The sequence below is a fragment of the Mastigoproctus giganteus genome, chromosome 9, assembly GCF_048544385.1.
Source record: "Mastigoproctus giganteus isolate SK-2022 chromosome 9, ASM4854438v1, whole genome shotgun sequence".
Taxonomy (NCBI): domain Eukaryota; kingdom Metazoa; phylum Arthropoda; class Arachnida; order Uropygi; family Thelyphonidae; genus Mastigoproctus; species Mastigoproctus giganteus.
The window spans coordinates 53,347,080-53,359,341 of NC_143583.1; the positions used below are offsets into that span (position 1 = coordinate 53,347,080).

General features: G+C 38.3%; 1 protein-coding gene across 1 annotated transcript in view; it reads right to left on the reverse strand.

Annotated features, from left to right (window-relative positions):
- The window catches only part of Cdc16 (cell division cycle protein 16), a 149,434-nt gene extending 139,473 nt beyond the window's left edge, over positions 1-9,961 (reverse strand). Inside the window, exon 1 of the mRNA XM_090380652.1 lies at positions 9,839-9,961. Within this exon, the coding sequence (XP_090236778.1) occupies positions 9,839-9,961 (123 nt within the window). The remainder of the gene's footprint in view (positions 1-9,838) is intronic.
- Between the last annotated feature and the right edge of the window lie 2,301 nt (positions 9,962-12,262).

A 12,262-nucleotide genomic window follows, 5' to 3' on the forward strand; every position in this document is an offset into this window, starting at 1 on the left:
CAGAGTATGTCCACCAGGGGCAAAAGTTGATGACGTTGTGCAGATATCATCTTTTAAGGGCACTAATGACATTGTGTAGGAGATCTACGGATTTACTTAACAAGTACAGGTCAGTGTTGAAAACAGCCACGAGTTAGGGTTAAATTTGAAAGGTAGCATTAGTAGAAGCACATGATGCAAGAAAGCAAGCTTATCCAGCATCAGCCAAAAAAAAAACTTCCCATTTTATTGATCCATTCATTCCAAATGTTTGTCTAGTTCTGCCTTGAATTTATTTAAGCTATCAACTTCCACGACAGATGGAAGTTTGTTCCAGCAATAAACTACCCGCTGGCTAAAGGCAAATTTCCTCACATTTATTCAACAACTGTCTTTCCTCAATTTCAGTTTATGTCTCCTCAAGTTTGTAATCTGAGCAAGAGGAAGAATCGCATCAACATTGAGCCTGCTCAATCCATTCAAGGCCTTAGACACACCTCAATCAGTTTTACTTATACTAAGTAATAACCCACAAAATCTCTATCTAAATTCAATCTATCTAAGTATCGTAACTAGAAATATAAAGCTACTTCTAGAAATAAATTAATATGCCAATAAAGTCAATAAAATGGCAAAAATTTAAGAAAAGATTAAACAAATTAAGAGGGCATGAGCAGATGAGGTCGATATATATATATATATATATATATATATATACACACACACAGTGTGTATATATATATATACACATATATATTTGTTTATTTATTTTTTTTTTTGGCTGATGTGGTATAAGCATGCTTTCTTGCATCATATGCTAGTACTAATATTAAAAGCTACTAATGTGGAATGTCTAAACCCTTGCCACTCCCCCACTTGGCTGCACCACTGCTTGATGTTTGTATAAATTACCCAGAACTATGCTGATGAAATTACATGTGTAAAGTGTGATACAACAGCAAAATAATAATAACAACAGGAGAATGGCCACATTTAAACAAACCTATTAATCTGAGCTTTATGATGAAATAAATTTGTAACTTATCACTATCCGACATGTACCTGTCTAATGGATGTTGTCACAAATGGCTGAGAATTGGCAACTGAAGATAAACATACAAACTGTGAGGTACTACACTCAGGGAAGTGGAAAGTGAAAAAGACCTGGGGGTAAATGTGCAGTCAAATATGAAGTTCACTGAGCAGTGCAGAGAGGCTTCCAGGGCAGGTCATAGAGTCTTGTCAATGATATATAGGAATTTTGCTAGCAGGGACAGGGTTGGTGATTATCCCATTATACAGGGCAATGGTCAGGACACACCTAGAGTACTGTGTACAGGTCTGGAGGGCTCATTTTAGGAAGGATGTAGAATTGCTTGAATGAGTACAAAGAAGGGCAAAAAGATTGGTGAGGGGAACAAAGGGGTGCTCTTACCAAGCAAGGCTTACATTCCGCAAACTGCAGCACCTGGAGAGTAGGCACCTGTGAGGTGATCTTATTGAGGTGTATAAGGCTTTGAATGGGTTGAGCAAGATGAATGCTGATGGGATTCTTCCTCTTGCTCAGATTAAGAAGCACTGACACTATGCTGCTGCAACAGGATCTGGAAAGGTTGAGCAGATGGGCTGAGAGGTGGCAAATGAAGTTTAACATTGATAAATGTAAAGTACTACACATGGGAAACAGCAACCCCAGAGCAACGTATCAACTCTGTGGTACTACACTGACAGTGGTAGAGAATGAAAGGGACTTGGGGGTGGTTGTGCAGGCAGATATGAAGTTCTCTGAGCAGTGCAGACGGGCTGCAAGAGTAGCTCATGGAGTATTGTCAATGATATACAGGAATTTTTCCAGCAGGGATAAGGAGGTGATTATTCCATTGTATAAGGCGATGGTCAGGCCACACCTAGAGTACTGTATACAGGTCTGGAGACCTCATTTCAAGAAGGATGTAGAGCTGCTGGAACGAGTACAGAGAAGGGCAACAAGATTAGTGAATGGAACAAAGGGGTGCTCTTACGAAGAAAGGCTTAAGTTTTGCAAATTACAGTGTCTGGAGACTAGGCACCAGCGAGGTGATCTGATAGAGGTGTATAAAGCCTTGAATGGTTTAAGCATGCTCAATGCTGATTGGATTCTTCCTCTAGCTCAGAAAAATCACCTGAGAGGGCATAAATTCAAATTGAGGAAAGACAGATGTAGGATAGACGTGCGGAAATTTGCCTTTAGCCAGCGGGTGGTTGGTTGGTGGAACGGACTTCCATCCCTTGTCGTGGAGGTTGATAGCCTAAATAAGTTTAAGGCTCAGCTGGACAGGTATTTTGAACGAACAGAGGGGTGAAGTGGAAGTGGGTTTTTTTTTTTTTTTTGGCTGATGCTGCATAAGCTTGCTTTCTTGCATCAAATGCCTCTACTAATGCTAATGCTAAAAGAACCTGAGGGGACACAGTTTCAAATTGAGGAAAGAGTTATAGAATAGATGTGCAGAAATTTTCCTTTAGCCAGCAAGTAGTTAATTGGTGGAACAGACTTCCATCTTTTGTTGTGGAAGTTGATAGCCTAAATAAATTCAAGGCTGAGCTGGACAGGCATTTGGAATGAATGGAGGGGTGAATTGGCACGGTTTTTTTTTTTTTGGCTGATGCTGCATAAGCTTGCTTTCTTGATTCGTATGCCTCTACTAATGCTAATACATTGTATAAAAACTGATGAATTAGTACTGATAAAATTTGGGAGGGGGTTAAAAACATACATTAAAAGGGTAGGAATTTGCCAAACTCGGACCAGTACTATCATTAAAAATAAAAAATACTCTTTTGAATATTTAAGCAAACTCTAAGCAGATAACCATTGTATTTCTGCTGAGTGACCATATCTTCCACCCGAACTAATATTAACCATTTTAAAATTAAGGTTTGATGAGTATATATAAAATATTAATACTCCTATACAAAACACTACGGTAGGAGCCCAATATCCCCCCACTAGATATTGGGACAGAGATTTTGCAGTCAGTGGAAGTATAGGATGTGTGGTACCATTCCAATTAATTGTGGGTAGCTTACCGCCTCCGTAGCCGAGTGGGCAGGAGCGGGAGTGCAGTAGCACACGCTCTTTGAGTAGACCGGGGTTCAAGCCCCTGACTGCTGAATACGGTCGATCTGCCAACCCGCACTGGACCAGCGTGGCAGATAATGGTCCATTTCCCTCAGCATGAATTGTTGAGGAGGCTTCCACCCTGCAGTGGGTTGATAATGGCTGCACTTTACTTTTTTTTTTTTTTTTTTTACCCTATGAAACTACACAAATGCTACAATTGTTCAGAGTGAAATGGTGTTCTTGTGTGAGAGCAATGTGAAATAGGATGATCCCTGCATTCAGTGTGCTGCATGGGATACTTCCATGCCACACTCCAATTTTTTGTGAGTGAAACAGATGCACGTGTGCCGACCGGGCTAGCCGAGTGGGTAAAGTACCTACCCGGCAACCCAAAGGTCGCGGGTTCGATTCCCGCCTCGGGCTTGGATCAAAGTACTGCAAAAACCTTGGGAGGTGCAATATGGCCACAGAAGCCGATGCGCCAACAACTACCAAATCAAAAAAAAAAAAAAAAAAAAAAAGATGCACGTGGAATGGCTGCAGCAAACATGATGGAAGTGAAATGATTCAAGAGGGCTAGTGCAAGGATTTTCTCACTAGCTATTTTTCTTGGCAGAGATTCAAACTCATATGAACTGTAGGCTTTCAATACCCTATAATGGAGAGAGAGAGCACATGAAATGTGGAACTTCAATATGTTATGATGGAGCAATTGTAATTATCTGTACAGTATATATATAGTAGGGAAGCTAGCTGGGACTGCCTAGTACAATAAATAAATAAATAAATAAACCATCAGCAAACGTACTATACGCACATGCTAGGCAGGCAAAGATACATGAAAGGAAACTTTCCTGCAGGCAAAAAAAACATGAGGAAAAAGAAAGTACTGCAAATTTCATGGTGGCTAAAAGGCATTATCTACTTTAAACCAAAGTTCTAACTTCACTTAATGCATGGCAACTCATGCCAAGTTCTAGGTGGTAGATGACTTTCATCAACCGGTGAAATACCACCACTTTGCTTATTGGAGGCTTGAAGTGGTGAAACCCATGTTTAGTCTCTAGAGCAAAGTTTCCGGCATCCCCTCCCCCCATACTTCTCCTTTAACCCATGCGCGGTACTAAGTACTATAGGTTTTGATACCTTTTGTGTTTGGGGTTTTCATAAAAAAAAAAAAAAAAAACTTCTTTACTACTGTTCTGTAAAGGAATTGTCACTAGCAAACAACAGCCATCCAATGAAGGACCATTAAGTTCAGAAACAGCCTGTTACAGCAGTCTTGTCTTATTTAAATAAATAGCAGAACAACCTTTAACCAGTAGTGCCATTTGTTTAATACAATGTTTTTGTACAATATCAGGAAATAGTAACAACAGTTTGTTCTTCTGTGATTGTTGACAGTGACATGTGTTTAAATCCTGCCAGATGAAACACAAAGCCTGCTTACTTTTCATAATTTTGAAAAAGAATAGCATTATTTGTTTTATAATTTTGAGTTTTTTTTTTTTTTTTTTACTGTATGTCTTTTCAAATAAAAAATAATATCATCTTATCAAATGACAATATGAATAATTTCTGTCCGGTATATATTTTTTTGTTCATGTGTTATTTGAGAAAGATAGCAAAACTTTATTCCATATAGAGCTTCTTTACCACTTCTGGTATTGGGGAAATATTGGTTTTTTATTGTCCTTGATGTAATATTATATAACTGATATTTTCATATTCAAAATATATAGCAGGATTATTTTTAACTATATTATATTGAAGTAATTCTGAGCTGGTCACATTTCAAATTGCGGAAATGTTGTCTGATATTTCAGCACTTTTTCCTCTTCATATATTCCATCCACACAGGTGAAACGTTTAATGGCTGTTTTGGAAAATGTTTTCTTTGATTTCTCTGCTGAAAATTCTAGAAATCTCTGTTAATTATCACACAATTAGAAAAAATTCATGAATTAAGTTAAACCTAATTACATGCACTTGTTGATTGGCTTGTTGGCCACAAAATTAAATGTGTGGTCTTGAAACAAGGCCACATTTGAAATGTATCCAGATCCAGATAATGAAAAATACAGAACTAGAGAGGGTGCAAAAAAGCTGACTAGATTGGTGGAGTGCTAAGCATCCCTACGTGGAATGGCTTAGAAAATGTGGTCTGTAGAGCATAGCAACCTGGGGGGGGGATTGAAGTGTTTAAATTTTTGATGGGGAATAATAAGGGCACAACTGGTGATGGAGAGAAGGACCTGAGGGCACAACTGCAAAATCGTAGAGAGAAACAGCATACTAGATCTTATCTTATGAAGCTTAACTTCAGAGAGTATGTTGTGAAACACTGGAATAAGTTGCCTGCATGTGTTAGTGAAGAGTTAGATATTTTGTAACCCCACCACCACTGGAATGGTGCCCATTTTATGCATTTTTTTTTAGCAATAAACTGAAATTATACAGATAGGTAAATAAAGTATAAATTCATGTATTCAAACTTCATTGTCTTATAAAATCTGAATTTGGCAGAAACTTGGCATCTCGGGTTAAACAAATTAAGGTCAGTCCAAGCTAATCTGTGCTGTGATTGCAGTATAATTGCATGCCTGTCCAGGTGGTCCTGCATTACTTCTTTAACCAGTGATTCCATTATTATCCATGGAACAGACATAAAGATAACAGGTCTGTAATCACTCATGTCACCTTTTGATTTCTCTTTATGAATTGGGGATACATTTGTACATCTCCAGTACTCCTCCACTGAATCGAAGGATGCGTTCATAATTATAGCTAAGGGTTTGCTTACTTTCTTTCTGCCTCCCTTAATATAATTGGATAGATCCCATCCACCCAGTGCACCTTTTCTTATGTTTAACTTCAATAATTTCTCTTCCACTTTGTCTCAGTTATCACAAAATCATTTAGCTCGCTGTTAGAGTTTGATAATCTTCTGGCATCTCCTTCCCTAAAGAATTCCTCATGTGTGAATGTAGATGCAAAATACCAATTCAGCCTTTCAGTAACCTGAGCAGGTTCATCAACAGTTAAGTCATCGACATCAAATGGAACCAATCTGATTCAACCCCCTTCCTTCACCTTATCAACATGTACTCACTTTATCTTCTCGTAATCTGCCTTGGCTAACCTCCCTTTTAACTTGATTGCTGACTAGTTTATATAAAGAAATTTTACAAAATGACTTCAGTGGTCATTTTATTCCCCCTCGATCTTTATCTATGTAAAAAACTACTTAATGAAATACAGCAACATGAGAATGCTCAAATTAAGCCATGATGCTTTATATTTATTAAAAAAAACAAAAAAACAATTTTTATAGTTTATATAATGTATCTTGTGAAATAACATAAATATGTATTATATAGTCCCCAGGGGCTCACATCTGGTGAGTATGGGCTTGGCAAACCCAGGGTCCTGAGCTGGATACCATCATTCTTCTTTTTCTTGGTGATTCCTCTCTCTCTCTCTCTCTCTCTCTGTCTCATAGGGTAACTCATGAATTTTTTTTTGGCTGGTGCAGCATAAGCCTCTGGCTTCCTTACATCATATGGCTAATAATAATAATAATAAAGTGCCCTGTTTGTTATTGCCACATATACTGGAAATGACCATATCTTCCACCCGAAATTATATTAAAAAAAAAAAAAAACAGACAGACGGCCAGTTTAGTCACCACAGTTGACATTAGTTTAGTATTGGCAGTAATAAATTTTGACATACCACTGAAAAGAAAAAAACCCAACAGATGGTCAGTTAAGTCAGCACAGAGTTAACATTGGCAGTAACAAATTTTGACATCTGACATACCATTGAACGCACGGCTGAATTACAAGCTACAACTAATCTGAATAGTGCTGTGTAATTAAGCTTCCCTGATTAATTACATAGTTTTATTTAAACAATCTAACAATTTTGGCAAAACTTACAATCAACCTCTAAATTTAGCATTAGCATTAGCAGAGGCATTTGATGCAAGAAAGCAAGCTTATGCAGCATCAGCCAAAAAAAAAAAAAAAGTAACATAAATAAATAAAAATAACCACTTCCACTTCACCCCTCTGTTCGTTCGAAATACCTGTCCAGCTGAGCCTTAAACTTATTTAGGCTATCAACTTCCACGACAAGGGATGGAAGTCTGTTCCACCCACCAACCACCCGCTGGCTAAAGGCAAATTTCCGCACATCTATCCTACATCTGTCTTTCCTCAATTTGAATTTATGCCCTCTCAGGTGATTTTTCTGAGCTAGAGGAAGAATCCCATCAGCATTGGGCATGCTCAAACCATTCAAGGCTTTGTACACCTCTATCAGATCACCCCGCTGATGCCTGGTTTCCAGACACTGTAATTTGCAAAACTTAAGCCTTTCTTCGTAAGAGAACCCCTTTGTCCCATTCACCAATCTAGTTGCCCTTCTCTGTACTCGTTCCAGCAGCTCTACATCCTTCCTGAAATGAGGCCTCCAGGCCTGTATACAGTACTCTAGGTGTGGCCTGACCATTGCCTTATACAAGGGAATAATCACCCCCTTATCCCTGCTAGAAAAATTCCTATATATCATTGACAATACACCATGAGCTACTCTTGCAGCTCGTCTGCACTGCTCAGAGAACTTCATATCTGCCTGCACCACCACCCCCAGGTCCCTTTCATTCTCTACCACTGTCAGTGTAGTACCACAGAGTTGATACGTTGCTCTGGGGTTGCTGTTTCCCATATGTAGTACTTTACATTTGTCAATGTTAAACTTCATTTGCCACCTCGAAGCCCATCTGCTCAACCTTTCCAAATCCTGTTGCAGCAGCATAGTGTCAGTAGTGTCCTTGACAACCCTGCCAACCTTCGTATCGTCTGCAAACTTGGACATTAAGCTTGATATACCATCATCAATATCATTTATAAATACAGAAAACAATAAAGGCCCCAATACTGAACCCTGAGGGACTCCACTAATAACATTAGTCCACGATGAGCAGTGTCCATTGATTACCACTCTCTGTCTTCTCCCCCTCAACCACCCCTTTATCCATAGCAGCAACTTGCCTCCAATGCCACACTGCTCCAATTTGTGCAGCAGTCTTCCATGTGCAACAGTATCAAAAGCCTTTCTAAGATCCAAGTATATAATATCAAAGTTATTCCCTGCATCCAGTTCTTTTGTGACTGCATCATAGTATCCAATCAAATTGGTCAGGCAAGACTTCCCCTTAACAAAACCATGCTGTGTCCTAGCTATATCTGAAGTCTTGTCTAGATGATCCTGCAGTGCTTCTTTCACCAGTGCCTCCATTAATTTTCCGGGAACAGAAGTTAAACTCACAGGTCTATAATTACTTGTGTCAGCCTTTGATCCCCCTTTGTGAATTGGGGTCACATTTGCACATCTCCAGTCAATGGGTACCTCCCCTGAGTCCAAGGAAGCTCTCATAATTATGGCTAAGGGTTTGCTTACCTCCTTTGCTGCCTCCTTTAATATAACTGGATAGATCCCATCCACCCCAGGTGCCTTTCTTGTGTTTATCTTCAACAATTTCTCCTCCACTTTACTCCCAGTTATTTCAAGATTCTGTAGCTTACTGCTAGAGTTGAATACACCTCTGGCATTCCCCTTGCTGAATAACTCCTCATGTGTGAATGTCGATGCAAAATATTCATTTAGTTTGTTAGCTACCCGAGCAGGGTCATCAACAGTTGACCCATCGATCTCAAGTGGACCAATCTGATTCATCCCCTTCCTTCTAGAGTTTACATAAGTAAAGAACTCTTTGCTGTTTTTCTTTGCATCCCTTGCAAAAGATTTCTCGTAATCTGCCTTCGCCTGCCTAACGTCCTTTGTAACTTGGTTACAGATCAACTTGTATCTATCATAGGCTTCTGTGTCACGTGTTAATTTGTATGTATCCATGCATTTTTCTTCTCTGCCACATGTCACATTAGTTGATCTGACATCCACGTAGGCCTAAACCTTGAACAATATTTCTTAGTTGGTATATAAAGCCTAGTAGCTTCCACGATAAGTTCTTTGAATGCTTCCCATTTTGAATTTGCTGTTGGCAATATCATCAGTTGATCCCACTGTATAGAATTTAAATACTGTCTCAGTCCATTGTAGTCGCCTTTACGAAAGCAATACCCCTTCCCTTTACCCCTAATGGTAGTTACCTCTTTGAGTAACTCCCACTTCAGCACACTGTGATCACTGCCACCAAGTGGTTCATTTATCTGCAGATTCTTAATGCATGAAGAATCACTACTGATAATCAAATCAAGAGTATTACTCCCTCTAGTTGCCTCCCGAACATGCTGATGTAGAAAACAATCATCCAATAAATCCACAAAAGCCTTGCTACTGTGTGAGTGACCAGCCCCCAAATTCCAGTCAATATCTGGGAAATTAAAATCCCCCATTATAAGACTCTCTGATTTACTGGCCCACTCTATTTCTCCGAACAGTTTCTTATTATACTCATCAGAGTCATTAGGCCTATAGCACACTCCTACTCTCAATTTTGATCTCCCAATGCTTATGTCACACCAAACTGACTCGACACTGCACTGTCCAGCGATGTCGACTGGCTTCACTTCCTTGGATTTTATGTGTTTTTTAACTAATAGCCTTTAAAAAAAGACTTGCGGAATAAAATTGATACCATGTGGTAGATACGTATTGCCAGAGATGACAGAAACTGTTTTATAACTAAAGATCATCCCATGATGAGTTAAATGGAATTTATTTATTACTCACCTTGTCAACATATTCTCTTACAATTTTTCGAAGCCTTTCTAAATTAATATTAATATACACATTGCTATTTTCATTTTTTGGAGTTACACATCCAAATGACTTGGCTTCACATTCACCCGCCATTATATGCATTGCGCCCCCTATTTAATTTAAATCACCTATCACAGTTTCTATAACACGGTACTATACTGTGAATGTAATTTAGAAGGTTTTTTTTTTTTTAAGTTTCCACGTAATCAAACTGATGTTTTTTAGTGTGATTGAAATTGAAACTTTTTTTCCACTTAAATAAATTTAAGTGAATTGTCTGGCTGGCTCTAAGATTGAGAGTAGTGCAGGCGTAAGGTATCTGTGGGCTGTCTGCTTAAGCCTACCAGTAGTGTTTTGCACTGACAGGCAATACCCTACTAGAATGCCTTCTGTTACAATTAAACTTGATTTAAAATAACTAAATGCACAAGGCATAAAAAAATTAAACATAAATTAAACTTGAAGAATGACTGAGCGGCCAGGTATAAATAACTGAGTGATAGGTGTAAAATAATGCACAACATCAATTATTAGTATTCAACAGATCTGTTTTAAAAATAAATAAATAAAAACAGTAGCATATATATCATCATCATCAGCCATTTTCAATCCACTGCAGGATGAAGGCCTCTCCAGCAACTTTCCAGTTCTTTCTGTTTTGAGCACTGGCCATCCATTTACTACCCACAAACTCATGAATTTCATCTATCCATCTCCGCCTTTGTCTTCCAGGTTTCCTTCTAACTCCTCTTGGATACGATTCTGTTATTTTCTTAGTTCAGCTGTCATCATGTCTTCGAGCTATGTGTCCTGCCCAAGACCATTTTAGTTCTTTAGTTTTGATAAGAATGTCCTTTACTTGAAGTTTGCTGCCTAATCCATGTGTTTCTCTTCTTATATAACCGTCTGATTACCAATATAATTCGTTCCATTCTTTGCTGTGTAGTTCTCAGCTTCTCTTCCATTCTTTTGGTGAGTGCCCAAATTTCACTTCCATAAGTCATGGTGGGGAGTATACATTGGTTCATTATTTTACATTTCAGAAAAACTGGGATATTGCTCTTCAGTATGTGACTATATTTCCTGAATGCTATCCGTCCAAAATTTATTCTTCTCTTGACTTTCAGCCATTTATCATTATTACAGCTAATAACTTGTCCCAGATAAGTATATGACTCCACCTTTTCAATTACTGCTCCTTCAATCATTATGTCCCTTTCTGTTGCATACTTGTTCATCATTACTTTTGTTTTAGCCATATTCATCTTTAGTCCAAAATCCTTACTAACTGTGCATAACTGATTAAGATTTTCCTCTAATTCTTTGGGATCGTGGCTTATAACCACAATGTCATCTGCAAATCCTAAATGGTTTAGGTACTCTCCGTTCACACTGACTGCTTTCTGCGACCAGTCTAATCTTTTGAAAGCTTCCTCAAGGGCAGCATTAAACAGCTTCGGAGATATTGTGTCTCCTTGTCGAACTCCTTTCTCGATTTTAAATTTCCTACTGTCTTTGTCTAGTCTAATAAAGGAGGTAGCATTCTCATATATTTTCTTCAAAATCATAATATGTGGAGTACTTATGCCTTGTCTTTCCAGTGCACGAAACATTGCCTTATGCTGTATGGAGTCAAATGCCTTTTCATAATCCACAAATGCCATGCATAATGGTGTTTTATATTCATTTGCTTTCTCCATTAGCTGTGATATTAGGTGAAGGTGATCCATAGTTGAGAATCCTGTCCTAAAGCCAGCTTGCTCTTTCGGTTGATTCTCATCAAGTATTGTTTCTAATCTGTTAGTAATGACCCTTGTGAACAACTTGTAGATGTGGGATAACAAGCTAATTGGTCTATAATTTCCAATTTCTAATTTATCTCCTTTCTTATGCAGCAAAACTATGATTGCATTATTCCACTGCTTAGGCGTCACATCTTTTCTAATGCACTTTGTGAAGAGCCTTGCCAGTTTTTGTGTTATGTCCCTTCCTCCCAATTTTAACAACTCTACAGTAACTTCATCTTCCCCCCGGGGCTTTCTGATTCTTCATTTTCTTCAATGCATATTCTACATCATCAGGAAGAATATCGGGTATGTCCAGTGGCGGATTTCCGCACAGGCGCACGAGGCGGGCGCCTGGGGACTCTTAAATCGAGGAGGCCTCAAATCTCAGGTCTCAAAAAAAAAAAAAATTGTTTCATTTTAAATTTTTACACTCATCTTTATTACCGTTACTGAATAAAACTATAACTTAATATGAGATTAATGAAGTTAGTAAACTCTTATGCGAATATCCCTACATATTATATGAAATATCTATGCGAGCTAAGTAATCTGAAGTAGAATACATATTATTATTAATGCTAGATTTTATGTATTAATTTTATGTATT